The sequence below is a fragment of the Gallus gallus genome, chromosome 4 (assembly GCF_016699485.2).
Source record: "Gallus gallus isolate bGalGal1 chromosome 4, bGalGal1.mat.broiler.GRCg7b, whole genome shotgun sequence".
Lineage (NCBI taxonomy): Eukaryota > Metazoa > Chordata > Aves > Galliformes > Phasianidae > Gallus > Gallus gallus.
This window is the reverse complement of record NC_052535.1, coordinates 69,709,347-69,722,271: the sequence shown is the minus strand read 5'-3', so window position 1 is coordinate 69,722,271 and position 12,925 is coordinate 69,709,347. Positions and strand designations below refer to the sequence as shown.

Genomic DNA, 12,925 nt, shown 5'->3' with positions numbered 1-12,925 from the left:
AATTTGGCATTATTCATTCCAGATCCACTATATTTACAGCACATACCAAAAGAATCCACAAAAAGAAACCCCTCCCCCATACTCTTCCTCTCAAAACCACCCCATAACTTCTACAATGATAACAATTCAACATTAAAAAGAAACAGCAGTTACCTTGATGAAGTATCAACTTTGCTTGATTCAGGGATTTCTGGTACTGGTCGATGCCTTAATATAAAAGACCGGCTTGTTCTTGGAAATACTTTCACACAGTTCTGTGTACAAGAATCATATAAGTCATTGTCTATCATTTCTCCTTTAAACTTAACAAACGGTGAATGTGGCTCACTATCACATAGATCCTCCTCAACTGCAAACATCTGATGTTTGTTTTCCTTGTATTTTGTTTCATACGAATGAGTAAGTGAAAGAGGATCACAAAATGCTACACAGTCAGCCAAGTGCTCATCAGTTTGGTATGCAGCAGCTTTTTCCAGCAATGTATTTGACTCAGTATTCATCTTCATACTTCCACTTACAGTTTTTAGTACGCTGTCTGAACCTCGGTATAAACTAGGAAAATCTGAGTTTGTAAAGCTTTCATCATTTGCTTCCAATAGGTATTGCTCTCCAAGTCTGGACCTTTCTTTACCAATGTAAGCTTTGTTAGGAAGTTGTACCAATGATGTTGCAGGTATCAAGCCAGATTCATCTACGTTTAAATGGCTTACTGGGGAATCCTCATCTGAAAATGAATATTGTTTCTTTTCTAAACCTTTCAACACTTTGAGTTTTAAATTGTCACGGGGAAGAGAATTTCCTTGCATTTTTGAAAGAGCAGTGTCTAATTGCTTGAGTATCCTTCTGCGATGGCCTGTAGGCAATACTCCCATTTGCTGAAGTGCGCTGTTATTTATTCCCACACAGTCTGTCACAACGTTATAGCCATGTTCTTTAAAGTTAGGAAGATACTGCCCCAAGTTAATGTTGACCAAGAATTCTTCAATATCAATGTCACTGCCCGTGGATGACATGATGGCAGCTTCATTCCGAATATTGGCCCTAACGGTCATGTAGGAAAAAGTCAGGATAAGTACATAATTAATGGCAACAGAGCTCTCTTAAATTTGTTGTCAGCCAGCCAACAGAAAACACCAGTTTCTCTGAGGCACTTCTTCAAGGTTCTTTAGTTCAAACTGTTCTTTTTTTTTTTTTTTCCTGAAGACTGTGAACCTGCAGAAAAGAAAAACAAAATTAGAAACAAACAAACAAAAGAGAAATATCACTGTGTCAAGAGGCCTGAATTTACATTAAACTTGGATAAAATTCTGAAAGGTTCTTTGTCATTTGTACAGTAATTTTTAAAAATTTCTTGTGTGTGAAAATTTCAAGCAGGTTAAAAATTATAACCTCTCCATCCTTTTATAACCAACTGTATAAAGAGACCAGCAAAATCAAAGTCTTAACACAAGTAATAATTTTAAAACATAATCCTAGTAGTTTCAAGATATGAACCACTTATCTTCAGACAAACACTTTCACAGTACTTGGCTATAAAGGGTAGAAAAAGCGCACTAAGAACTGAGCTGGAACCCAGAGCTTTCTCACTGCCATGTTAGCACCAGTTAACAGCAGAGGGACTGCCACTACTTCGTTTTCTGAGCCTTACACACCCTTAATGCAGAAATACATTTTCAACAGGAAAAGGGAAAAATCGCTGACTGCAGCATTTTCAGTGAATTATGCGTTTGAGCCATTTTCAGATGAGAATCCTGCTGAAAAAGTATCATAACCAATACAAGTGTTTGCAGAGAGAGAGAGTCACTTCTGAGAACGCATGAGGGGAAAAAAAGTCACTTAAATTATTTAAAAAAAACACAGCCAGAAAACTGTGGAGGTGATCAAAATGCACCTCACAGATCAAGCTCTTCAAAGAACTGCCATGAGGGAGGACAGGAACCAGGTAACTCCTAGCTGTTCAGCTTTGGCAAGGAAGCAGATCCCTCAGTCACAAACTGGCAGACACCACCAAAAGCAAGATCTGGCTTCATGCTAGGGACCCTCACTACCTCAAGTGCCCATGAAGTTCCTCCTCAGTATTTTCCAACTCAGTTTTTGTACTTCCCAGAGTTCACTCATGCCAGCTCTTCCTTCTTCCATGGTCATTTCCAAATTCACAAGTTACACAACTCAAAGCAGACAGAGAAGCTACCACCCTGGATGTGTCTGAAACACCCTGAAATCACACGCCTTTAAAGGTTTAAGGGCAACAGCAGACAACAAGGTTGTTTTTTTTTCCTCCTGTCTTTTCCTGTATACAAAGTATCTTGGCCTTAGGGAAAGCTGCTGATGATAGCAACTGTCCTGGCACGCAGGTACTGGCCTTAAGGAGTCCGGAGAAGAAAAGGCAGCTTCAGTAGCATAGCTTAAGACTTAAACAGCAAGCTGAAAGAAAAGGTATTACATATACCTTATTCTTCAAAATATTTCGTAACAAAAAGGACGCTACTTATCATCTAGAATTGAAGCTTGAAAGATTGACTACTACTGTGTTGTATCATTAGCTCCAGTGAAGGATGAAACCTCTTTCGATATGATTTCTCTAACGCCTTTTGAATAAGTAAATCATTATTCAGACTGTCAAAAAAAGACATCATAAAAAACAGGGAAAAACAATCTTCACACTTACACCATGTATGCCTGCATGTATGGCACAATAAGAGGAAAAAGAGAAGTTGAACAAATCTACATTTTTTTCTGAAATATATATTAAAATGTAGATTAGATATATATGTATACACACACACACACATTAACACAGCACTATTCTTACTAAAGTTTCATTATTTATAACAACTCTCTACATTCTTGCCAATATATTCAACTTCAGTTCTTGGGCTGTATCTTTACCCAGCTTTGATCTCTGTTCACAAAGGTTCCAAACAGTGACATACTATCTTCAATAAGAAAGGCACACAACTAAAACTTCTTAGGAGAGACAACTCCACAGGCCAATCCAATACCAACTTCTCATCAGAGATGAAGTTTGTTAGGGTGTTAGCTCTCACTGAATGATTCCTAAGTCACTTCAGTTCAAACAGGCTTGGATTGAGCTAAACAGATTAATAATCAGCTTTTAGAACAAGAATTTGATTTGTCCTTCCTCAGCCTGAGAAGATGTCCAAATCCTCATCGTTCCTTTAAAGATTTCTGGCATCAGCATTTCCCCAAGCTTTTCATATAAGCCCCTTCACAAAACATAAAATTCAATGCTGCTGCCCCTCGCCCACCTCTAAGCCCCTGAAAAATATACATATAAAGACATATTCTGTCAAGAAGTTGAATCTATATCCTTAGCATGGAGTAACTACTACAGAAACGACCAATGCAAGCAAAAAAATCAGGCAGGAACTATTTGTGTCTCAGTGCTTCATGTACTCATTAAGAAAAAAAAAAAGTACATGTACTCAAGTATATGAAACAACAACAACAACAAAAAAACTCGAGTGCTAGCATTTCAATCTAAGTATTTCAAAATTGATGTTGAAATTGGTTATCTCAGCAGTTTCTATCTTTCTTGGTTTTGTGGTGCTGCTTAGGGTCTTTATCCCTGAGGTGTTAGCATTGATTTTCACTTAGTATCATTTTTTCAATCTTTCCACCTTCAGCAATGACAAAAAGTCACTTAGGTAAGCAGCTTTTATTTACTTACACTTTTCTGTATCTAAGTACTGTGTTTTCCACATGCAGCAGCTCTGCCCACACCTTATGCTGGAACACCTCCAGTTCTGTTACTTCAGGAACTCAAACAACCACATATTATCAGTTACTTGGATCCACCTCCATACAAACCACAACACAATGAATTATCAACTATAGAACAAACTCTGCTTCCAAATTTGCAGAACATTGTTTCTTTTTGCTGCACATTTTGCAACATAGTATTCAGCAGACTGAGAAAGGAAGAAGTTGCTTGCTGAAGAGACGTTCATGACCACAAAATGCCAGCAATGCTAGGAGCCGAAGCCAAGGCCTTTCTTTGTTTCAGTAGTCATCTCCAGCAGAAACTTTTAAAGAAATCATACAAATCTGGCCTACCTATACAACTCATTAGGTAGCAAGTTCACTGTCATGTGTTAGTGTACCTGTGGGGAAGGTTATGTTTATTTTGGTATAACCGCTCTCAGATGTAACATACAGCAGCAGATGTAACATAAGTAACATGCAACTAAATAAACAGGTGCGTGTTTATATCACAGGCCAGAAGATAAATATCAAATCATTTCTCACGTTGCAACATTTTAGTCTGAAAAAGTGTACAGAAAAATGGAACTCAAGGACCACCGCATCCAAAATAGTACACTATTTCAAAGTAAGGACTATCAGTGAAAAAGAATGCATTCTCCTCCATAACTTGAACTGTAGAATAAGGCATAACACATCCAAAAAAGTTTGTACAACATTGTATATGAAGACGTAATGGTATATACACATTTATATGTTTACTTTCACATCAATATTTGTATCATGAAGGAAATCTAAGTAAACAGTAGTATCTAAGTTTAGTTTACATGGCTGCATCCATACTTTCACTCTCAGAAGTAGTGTAGAATAGACTGTCCCATTGTCTTTGGCAGGAAGAAAGGAAGAAAGGAAGAAAGGAAGAAAGGAAGAAAGGAAGAAAGGAAGAAAGGAAGAAAGGAAGAAAGGAAGAAAGGAAGAAAGGAAGAAAGGAAGAAAGGAAGAAAGGAAGAAAGGAAGAAAGGAAGAAAGGAAGAAAGGAAGAAAGGAAGAAAGGAAGAAAGGAAGAAAGGAAGAAAGGAAGAAAGGAAGAAAGGAAGAAAGGAAGAAAGGAAGAAAGGAAGAAAGGAAGAAAGGAAGAAAGGAAGAAAGGAAGAAAGGAAGGAAACAGGGAGGATGGGGAGGAGGATTTGGTCTTGCCTTAACAAAATTGATTCTTAATACGCTCTCATATCCTCCAATGTAGAGTAACCTAGATCAAAGCCATTTGATGAGTTTACACAGATGGGAAGACTGTTACAGTGGGAATACAAAATAAAGCTGCTTGGAAGACACTCAACTAATCAGTTTTACAAAAGTAAGTACACAGTGTGTAGTGCGTACAGCTATGTGTATAGAGCTATGTAGAAAAAAAAAATGATACAAGGGAATCCATCTAGGCTTCTCTTCCAAGCAAATACATCTTTGGCATGTGATTCGTTGCAATTTGCTTTGCACATCCTATGGCTTAGAAGGGATCATCCTACTTTCTTGCAGATACGATGTTTCTCACATGCTCTTGAAAATGTTTTTAAAATCCTTCTTCTCCCACTCTTGTGGAAAGAGCTACGATGTAGCAGAAGAACTCAGAGGAGCACAGCAGCTATTTTTGTTCTGCAGAAATCAGTAGCTATATAGCCCCAAAGAAAACAGGACAGGACTGGCACAGAAAAGCAATGCACCACTTTCAGGACTCTTCCTCACATGGAGGATACGTTCCTGCATCTAATAGTCTCAAAACCTGCACCAACTGATACAGCCATTACTCCATGATTTCTAAATTGGAAAAATTTTCAGTATGACACTGACTGGAAAACGTGCCTGGACAAATGAACCTAAGCTGAAGCAAGCAAGCAAACCGGATTTTAATTAAACATGAAAAAGAAACAGCTGAATATAGAAACACTCCTTCTCATTAGTCCATATTCAAAAGAGACTTCCTTTTCTTTTAAGAATAGTACTGATATTAGCCTTAAGAAATCTTTAGAAGCGCATGGCAAGCCAATCTCACTTTCAGTTATGAGTTCAACAAACGCAAGCAAGTTCAGGCTTGCTCCCAACTTCTGCTCAACCACATACTAGATAAGTTCCAAACAAAGAGGGGGAAAGAATTAAACAACTACCCTCGGATTTACCAAGGACAGACCAATCTGCCAGTGAATTTCATCTTCCCATTGTACATAACTACATACAAACGGACAAGATTAGCAGGCTTAGAAAGTCGTAGATCATTACAGATCTTTCCAAAACCAACACAATGAAATCAGCATGCTGTCTGCATGCTCAGAAAAGCTCTCATGAGTGACCATTTTAAAGGCATTACTTAACCTTTGGGCCAACACACACCAATGAAACCCACGACCGTCATGCAACTAGAAGTGCTTTTTTCCCACAAGCAATGAAGATACCAAACGCAACTCAATGCAGTGCTTGATTAGGAAATACTTTAAGTACATCCTCTGTCAAAATGTTTCCTTCTTGTTTTTTTTTTTTTTGTTTGTTTTGTTTTTGTTTTGTTTTTTAATTTCAGAATACCTCTTTTTCAGAGAAAAGTTCAGCAACTTTGCTAGTTCGGAGTCAAACCTTGCTCTGCAAGAAATTCCAGTGGGGCAGCTCGCAGACAGCGTGAAGAAGCGCCTCCGGAGCGAGGAAGTGAATAAGCAGCTGAAGGTGGAACCGGCCGGGAGCACTCGGGCGAGTTGCTGCGGCAACACCCGGCGCTGTTCCTCACTCTGCGCCTTCCTTCTATCAGTGAGGGCATCTGAGCGCCCCTCCGACTTTCTGCAAAGTGAGTTTCATTCACTTTTCGGTAGAATTCCCAGGAATACGTGGGCAGCTACCGAGAAGTTCGCGTCCAACTTCCCGAAAACTACTCACAGAGTAAATAAAGCACAGCACCTCTGTATGCCATTTACATACAGACCGTTAACATAGCCGAGCTGAAAAGTAAAAAGAAGGCAACGTGCTTCCTAGTTGCCTCCCAGCATTCCGAGCCGTTCCCCGTCCCGCAGCACCTCCCCTCGTCCCGAGCTGCCCGCTAGCACGCAGCCTGAGGCGGTGCGGAGCGGGCGACGAGGCCAGGACACCGGCAGCCCCACAGCGCCCAGCCCAGGAGCTCCGCGCTCGCAGCGCCCAGTCCGGCCCGGAGCCGCCCGCGCAGGCCGGGGCGCGCAGCAAGCAGGCCGCCCTTGCACCGGGCACCGCTCAGCCCTGGTCCCCAGAGCTCCGCGCCCGCGGAGACCGGTTTACCTCTATGGCCAAGAACACAAGGAGAAAAGAAAGCTGCACTTCAGGCCGCTTCGCCTTTCTGCCTTTCTTTTCTCTCTCTGCTCGCTCCTTCCTTCCTGCTGCTTCCACACCGCACCCCACCCCCGCGCTGCCTCCCGGGCAAGCCGCGCCCGCGGCGCGGAGCTCGCTGCCGCCCGCCCTGCCCTCCCTCCAGAGGCGGCCGCACCTGGGCGCGGGTGGGGAGCGCCCCTCTGCGCGTGGGCCGCGGGGCGGGCCGCCCGTTTCCGAGGCCCAGCCAGAGGGTACGGGGCTCCCTGCTGGCCCCGAGTGCGATGCAGCCCTGTTCCCTTAGCGCTGGTGGTATCGCCGTTGAGTGATCGCTTGATTAAAAAATAAAATAAAATGGTTAAGTTTTAAGTAGCACGTCTAATCCCCCCACTTCTAGCAACTCGCCCACGTCTGTGAATTACTGCCAGGCTGTTGAAGCCAGCTTTGTTACAAGAAGTGAGACGGGGAAGCGCTTTCATGGCTTCAGTGGTCACAGTATCTTCCTCCTCATGTATCACCTCTGAGTGTGAGTGTAACCAAACCCCAGGGCGCACCGCCGGGCTCCCAGCAGCTGAGGTCCGACGCCTGGACTGTGATGAGGCAGAAAGGGAGCGAGGAGCTGCGGAGGAAAGAGCGGTAATTAAAGCCGTCATTTAGGAACAAGTAACCCTGGGTTCTTTTGGCTTCTTCAAAGGCTGCTCACTGCATGCTAAACAGAGCCCTAGTAAACAGCCTTACTTAAGTTAAGACTGAAGAAGTGTTGGTGCCTGCGGAACACCAAGCTGTAAAATGAGTTTGAGGATCACACACTGAATGTAAACAACTTCTTCACTGTCTCACACAATTAGAAGTTTTGAAGGTCGGCATTACAGAACCAATTCAATCAGTGCTCAAGCACTTCTGAGATCCTGCTGCACCTCGTAATTATTGAATGCCTCAAAACCAAAGAATGTACTCAATTTTACCTCCCAAGCTTGCATTGTGCAAGCAATTTGTATGGCAAGGAAGTCCAACTCTGGTACAAACTTTTCATTTTGGGTTTCTTTTTTGTTTGTTTGTCTGTTTGTTTTGATAATCTGAAGTTCATCATTTTCTTGACTGAGATTTTGCTAATGTTTTGGCTGAGTCTGGCTCAGTGTCACTTACCACTGTTTGCACGTGGTCCACAATGTTTTCAAACATTACCTCACAGATGTGATTCAGGTAAGTAGACTAAAGCTCTTTTTGGACACAGCCTTTCTGGATTGTAATCTAATTGCTCACAGACTCACCCAAACATAGATTTGCGTAAGATTTCCAGGTAAACCATTCAGAACAGTAAGAATGTCAATAAATGCCAACTCAGAAAAGGAAATCTAACCACAGAAATGTAAAATACTTGAAAGATTCAGGTCTTGTCAACAAGAGACCTGCCTTCTGTGTCTGGCTTGCCATTCCATGCACATACCTAATTTATTAGCAGGTCACACTGAGCTGATTTTTTCTTTCCTTCCAGTCTTTGACTATGTAGATTGATTAATACTCTTGAGCACATCTCTATCAAGAAATTCCAAGTCCTCCTGTAAAGCTCACCTTTTCTTCTCTGCCAGGGAACCAGTATAATTTATCCATGGAAGTGGACCTGCAGCAGAGACTGCAGATCATGGCCTTCCCACAACATGGTGCCACCCTGACACACTGTGTCTCGCCAGAAATAGCTACTTTTTTAGACCACAATATGAAACAACAAAGTACGAGATTTTGTGGGAGTTTAAACACCAGACCTCCTCAGATGTGTTTACATATAATCGTAGAATCATAGAATCACAAGGTTGGAAAGGACCTACAAGATCATCTAGTCCAACTGTCCTCCCATCACCATTACTACCACAAGCTAATAAACCATATGTCATAGCTCATCATCCAGATGCCTCTTGAACACTGCCAGGGATGGCAACTCCACCACTCCCCTGGGCAGGCCATTCCAGTGCCTGACCATTCCTGAGAGAAAAAGTTTTTCCTTATGTCTAAGCTAAACCTCCTCTGGTGCAACCTGTGGCCATTTCCTCAGATCCTGTTTGTTGCCTGAGAGAAGAGGCCAAAGCCCTCCCCATCACAACCTCCCTTCAGGAAGCTGTAGAATGCAATGAGGTCTCCTCTGAGCCTCCTCTTTTCCAGACTGAACAATCTCAGCTCCCTCATGTTTCTGTTTGCATTAATTGAATATCCAGAAAAAAAATGTCCAGAAAAAAATGTGCAGAAAAAAAATACACAAATTCAATTTAAGGCATGCTGTGCTTTTCAGAGTTCAGGATTTTTTCCCTTCTTCTGGAAGTGCCTAAATGACATCATTAGCATCAGGCAAACCTACATGCTGTCTTACCCTTTGTTAGAAATAAAGTAGCACAATATATCAGATTCTAAGAAAGCTTGCAAGACTCTGGTTTATCTATGGCATATGGTTCTCTCTACCAGAGCATGAAATGGCAACTTTCTACCACCACGATAAAGCAAAACTTCATTAAAAAACAGACAAACAAACAAACAAACAAACAAAAACAACAGCAAAAATCATTAAAAAAAAAAACAAACACCCTACCCTTACACAAATCCAAAAGGAAACTACATTCTTTTAATTCTGATGTAATTCAGATATGACATAAAGTACAATTCTATTCTGAGGCTTGCTGATAGTCTTGAGTTTTTTTAAATCTGTTGGCAGGCTTAAAAACTGCAGATTTTATTATCTGATAATTTCTTCTTCCCTTGAATTTCTGTGTTGCTATCACAACATATTGTTAGGTTAGTAATGTTTTTTAAGTAGGTGAAGATAAAATTTCACTTTGGAAATTAATTATAAGTAATAGTTGCAAGACTTCTGCTATATCTTCTAAAAGATATTAGTGCCTTTTTTTATCCTAAAGTAGGTATGGTTATGCAAGAAAGTGGTTCATAGTGAAAGCTGTAAGTTTGACTTCCCACTCAGAATTATGGCTACATAAACATTTAAAATAATCGTGTATTTTCAGATTATTACTTTATAAACTAGTAAATGTTCTTCCTCACAGGTATGACACAATGGCCATTGTGACTTCTTCCATTTATTTGCTTTGAAGACTTCATGTTTGACCTTAATGCAGTCTCTGTTCTCTTAAAACTACTGATGGGGTAGTCCCTTTTAACGTAATCCTTTTCTTCTGTTGTTGACATGCTAATTTTGAAACTAATAACATAAAGCTAGTGCAGAAGGCCAGTGTACTGCTTACTGATTACATTTACAGCTCCTGATTTTTTTTTTTTTTATTTCCCTCACCGATGTAGATAACAGTTACATTACAGTGTACTTTCTGGCTTATGTATTGTGTATTATACTCGATTCTATGTGTAAAATCTTCCATAGGCAAGAAGTTATTCAGATTAACTGAAATACTCTTTCTGAGAATAAAAATACGTAAAACTCAGCAATTACATTCACTCTAAAAGCACCTTTTCTACAGTGGTGATGGATGAGTCAGGTACACTGAATTATACTTTCCTCTCAGTGGGAGTCTAATAAGATTGTAATTCAAAAGGCAGCCCTGCATCAATGTGAGATTTCTGCAAGTTAAGGAAGGTCCATCAGCTGCCTTTGGCCAAAGCACGCTGTATATTACCCTACATCCTGGCTCTTGAGCTGACTCCCAGACTTGCAGATGCAGCCCCAGGGGCTGCTGATCGTCCACTTTCACATACGCTGATGTGTGCTTCAGTCTGCTGGCAACCTGAGAATTTTGCCTGCAGTAATGCTTTATTTGAATTCATTTCTTATGGCAAAGTAAAAGCATCTCTTATGTATAAAAATTTACCTGAGTTCACAAGCCTGAAGATGAAAACAACAGATTTATTCCAGCAAGGCAAGGAGATTAAGCTCTTGCTTCAAATGAAAGGCATATTAAAAAAAAAAAAAAAAATCAAATTTATAAAATATCAATCTCTCATTCTAGTTGTCACTTAGGGTTTCTCCAAGTTATCTCTCACTAGAAAAGCTACAGGGACAGCTTCAACACTCCTTTCAGTGTGGGACCTTATCCCAGCACTTCTCTCTTTCATTTATATTTAACGGTTTTCTAGTGGCTTTTGAATACTAACACAGCTTCAAAGCATGTGGTAGGCTTTTTTTTTTTCTTTCTCTGCTATTGCTCTCATTTAAGGGACCTCGTTACCTTGACATAGCTTCCTGTCATCTTTGAGAAATCTAATGGAGCATTCTTAAACTTATTTGAAAAGTAATCCCTCTGAGGAACTTTCCATCACATCAAAGTGCTAACTTTTTCTCAAATTCACCTTTTGCGCTGTACACTGAATTGTAACGAATCACAGATCATTAAGGTTTTATCTACACAGTGTTGGCTTGCTCACATTCTACCAAAACCACATATGACACATTTAAAAATGCTATTAGTTTTAAAGGTCATTGTTTCAAATACCTCCCTCCCACTTTCATTCTATGTGCTGCGTGAGCAAATTTGGCATGGAAAGTAATGAAACAAAACAGACATCACAGAACTACTTTTAAAGAAAAAACTTTCCAAAGTACAATCACAGTTAAAATTGCATAGACTTCAATATAATTTCACATTTTTCTCTAGGTCACTGCTTTTTCCACAAGGAATGAACAGAACAAAACAAAACACAAAAACATTTCATGATGGTTAGCTCACTTGCAGGATTCTGGTGCTATGAAGAAGATGAAACTGAATGCTTACAATGCAAATATAATGTATATAGAAGAGCGATGACAGTTTAACTCCATTACTGAGGACAGCAGTGTAAATGAGACTAAGACTTTGTCAGCAGGAAAAGAATAGTGCCAAGTGAAAACAAAACACTTTCGCCTCATGTTTCTACAGTTTCTTCCTTCCTAAAATTTAATTAAAATTGTAATTAAATAAGTGTCACTCCAATACCGGATAGAAAAGCCTATCATTTTTCTTATATAATTAAACACTAACATTAAAACAACATCAATCATGTTTAATAACTACAAAATGTTATTGCTGATCACATCAAAAGGCATTTTTCTTTCAAGAATTAGTTTTTCCCAAAGGTTACAGTTAGGTTATTATTTAATCTTATAAAATAAGACAAACAGCAGAGAGGCTGTGGAAATTATGAGCTTCTTCAGGTAAACACCTAATCAGGATTCTGGCCCTTCAGAGACTCAGTGATAATCTTGTTCTTTCCATATGAAATAATTAGAAAACCAACGGATCACACAAAGGTTTGATTCAAGATAATTCAGTTTTGTATGCACAAAGGAAAAAAACCTATACAAGACCAAAACCCTGAATAAATGTTTTTGCTTTATCCACACTGGTATAGAATTCATTTTACATACTCTGTTTAGCTGCTGCAATACAAAACTTACCCCTTGCTTATGAATGCTCAGGATCCTGGAGGCCTTCACAGTTTTTGCGCATGAAACAAAATCAAAAGGAAAGAAATTTAAAAATAAAGGAAAATCCAGTCTAAATTTATGCATTAAACCATTCTTTGCCATTTCTACAGTACAACAAATGTTTACATGGGTATGAAAAAGATGTAATGAAAACTGATGAGAGTATTTCAGTGTACAGCCTGAAAAAGGCCACTTTTTCTTTTGTCATCAAAACTCACTTCTCTTGCACCTGCAAGAAATTGTCTGTTGTAACAGAACAATCGGTAAAAGCAGTTTGTGAGGCACATGAAATGCATATTGCATCATGCTGGATTTCAGGCAGAGAAGGTTTCAGCTAGGTCAAGATTATCTCCTGTTGAAGAATATAAATAGGAAAATCTATTATCTGGATTTGTATATCTTGATATTTTTATCTCCCCTTTCATTTTTCTTAGATTTTCTAGGTCTATATTCAAGTACTAAAGAGCAGATTAG

General features: G+C 39.8%; 1 protein-coding gene across 4 annotated transcripts in view; it reads right to left on the bottom strand.

The window, feature by feature from the left end:
* The window catches only part of ARAP2 (ArfGAP with RhoGAP domain, ankyrin repeat and PH domain 2), a 134,006-nt gene that overhangs the window by 109,417 nt on the left and 11,664 nt on the right, over positions 1-12,925 (bottom strand). For 2 of the 4 annotated variants that reach the window (XM_426346.8, XM_004936122.5), the window contains exons 1-2: positions 7,009-7,119; positions 154-1,212 (exon numbers count right to left, since the gene is read on the bottom strand). In XM_426346.8, coding sequence (XP_426346.7) covers positions 154-1,052 — 899 coding nt within the window. In that variant the 5' untranslated portion in view covers positions 1,053-1,212; positions 7,009-7,119. Of the gene's footprint in view, positions 1-153; positions 1,213-7,008; positions 7,120-12,421; positions 12,455-12,925 lie in introns of those variants that run through there. The other 2 variants (XM_046940684.1, XM_046940685.1) reach the window with 2 other exon arrangements.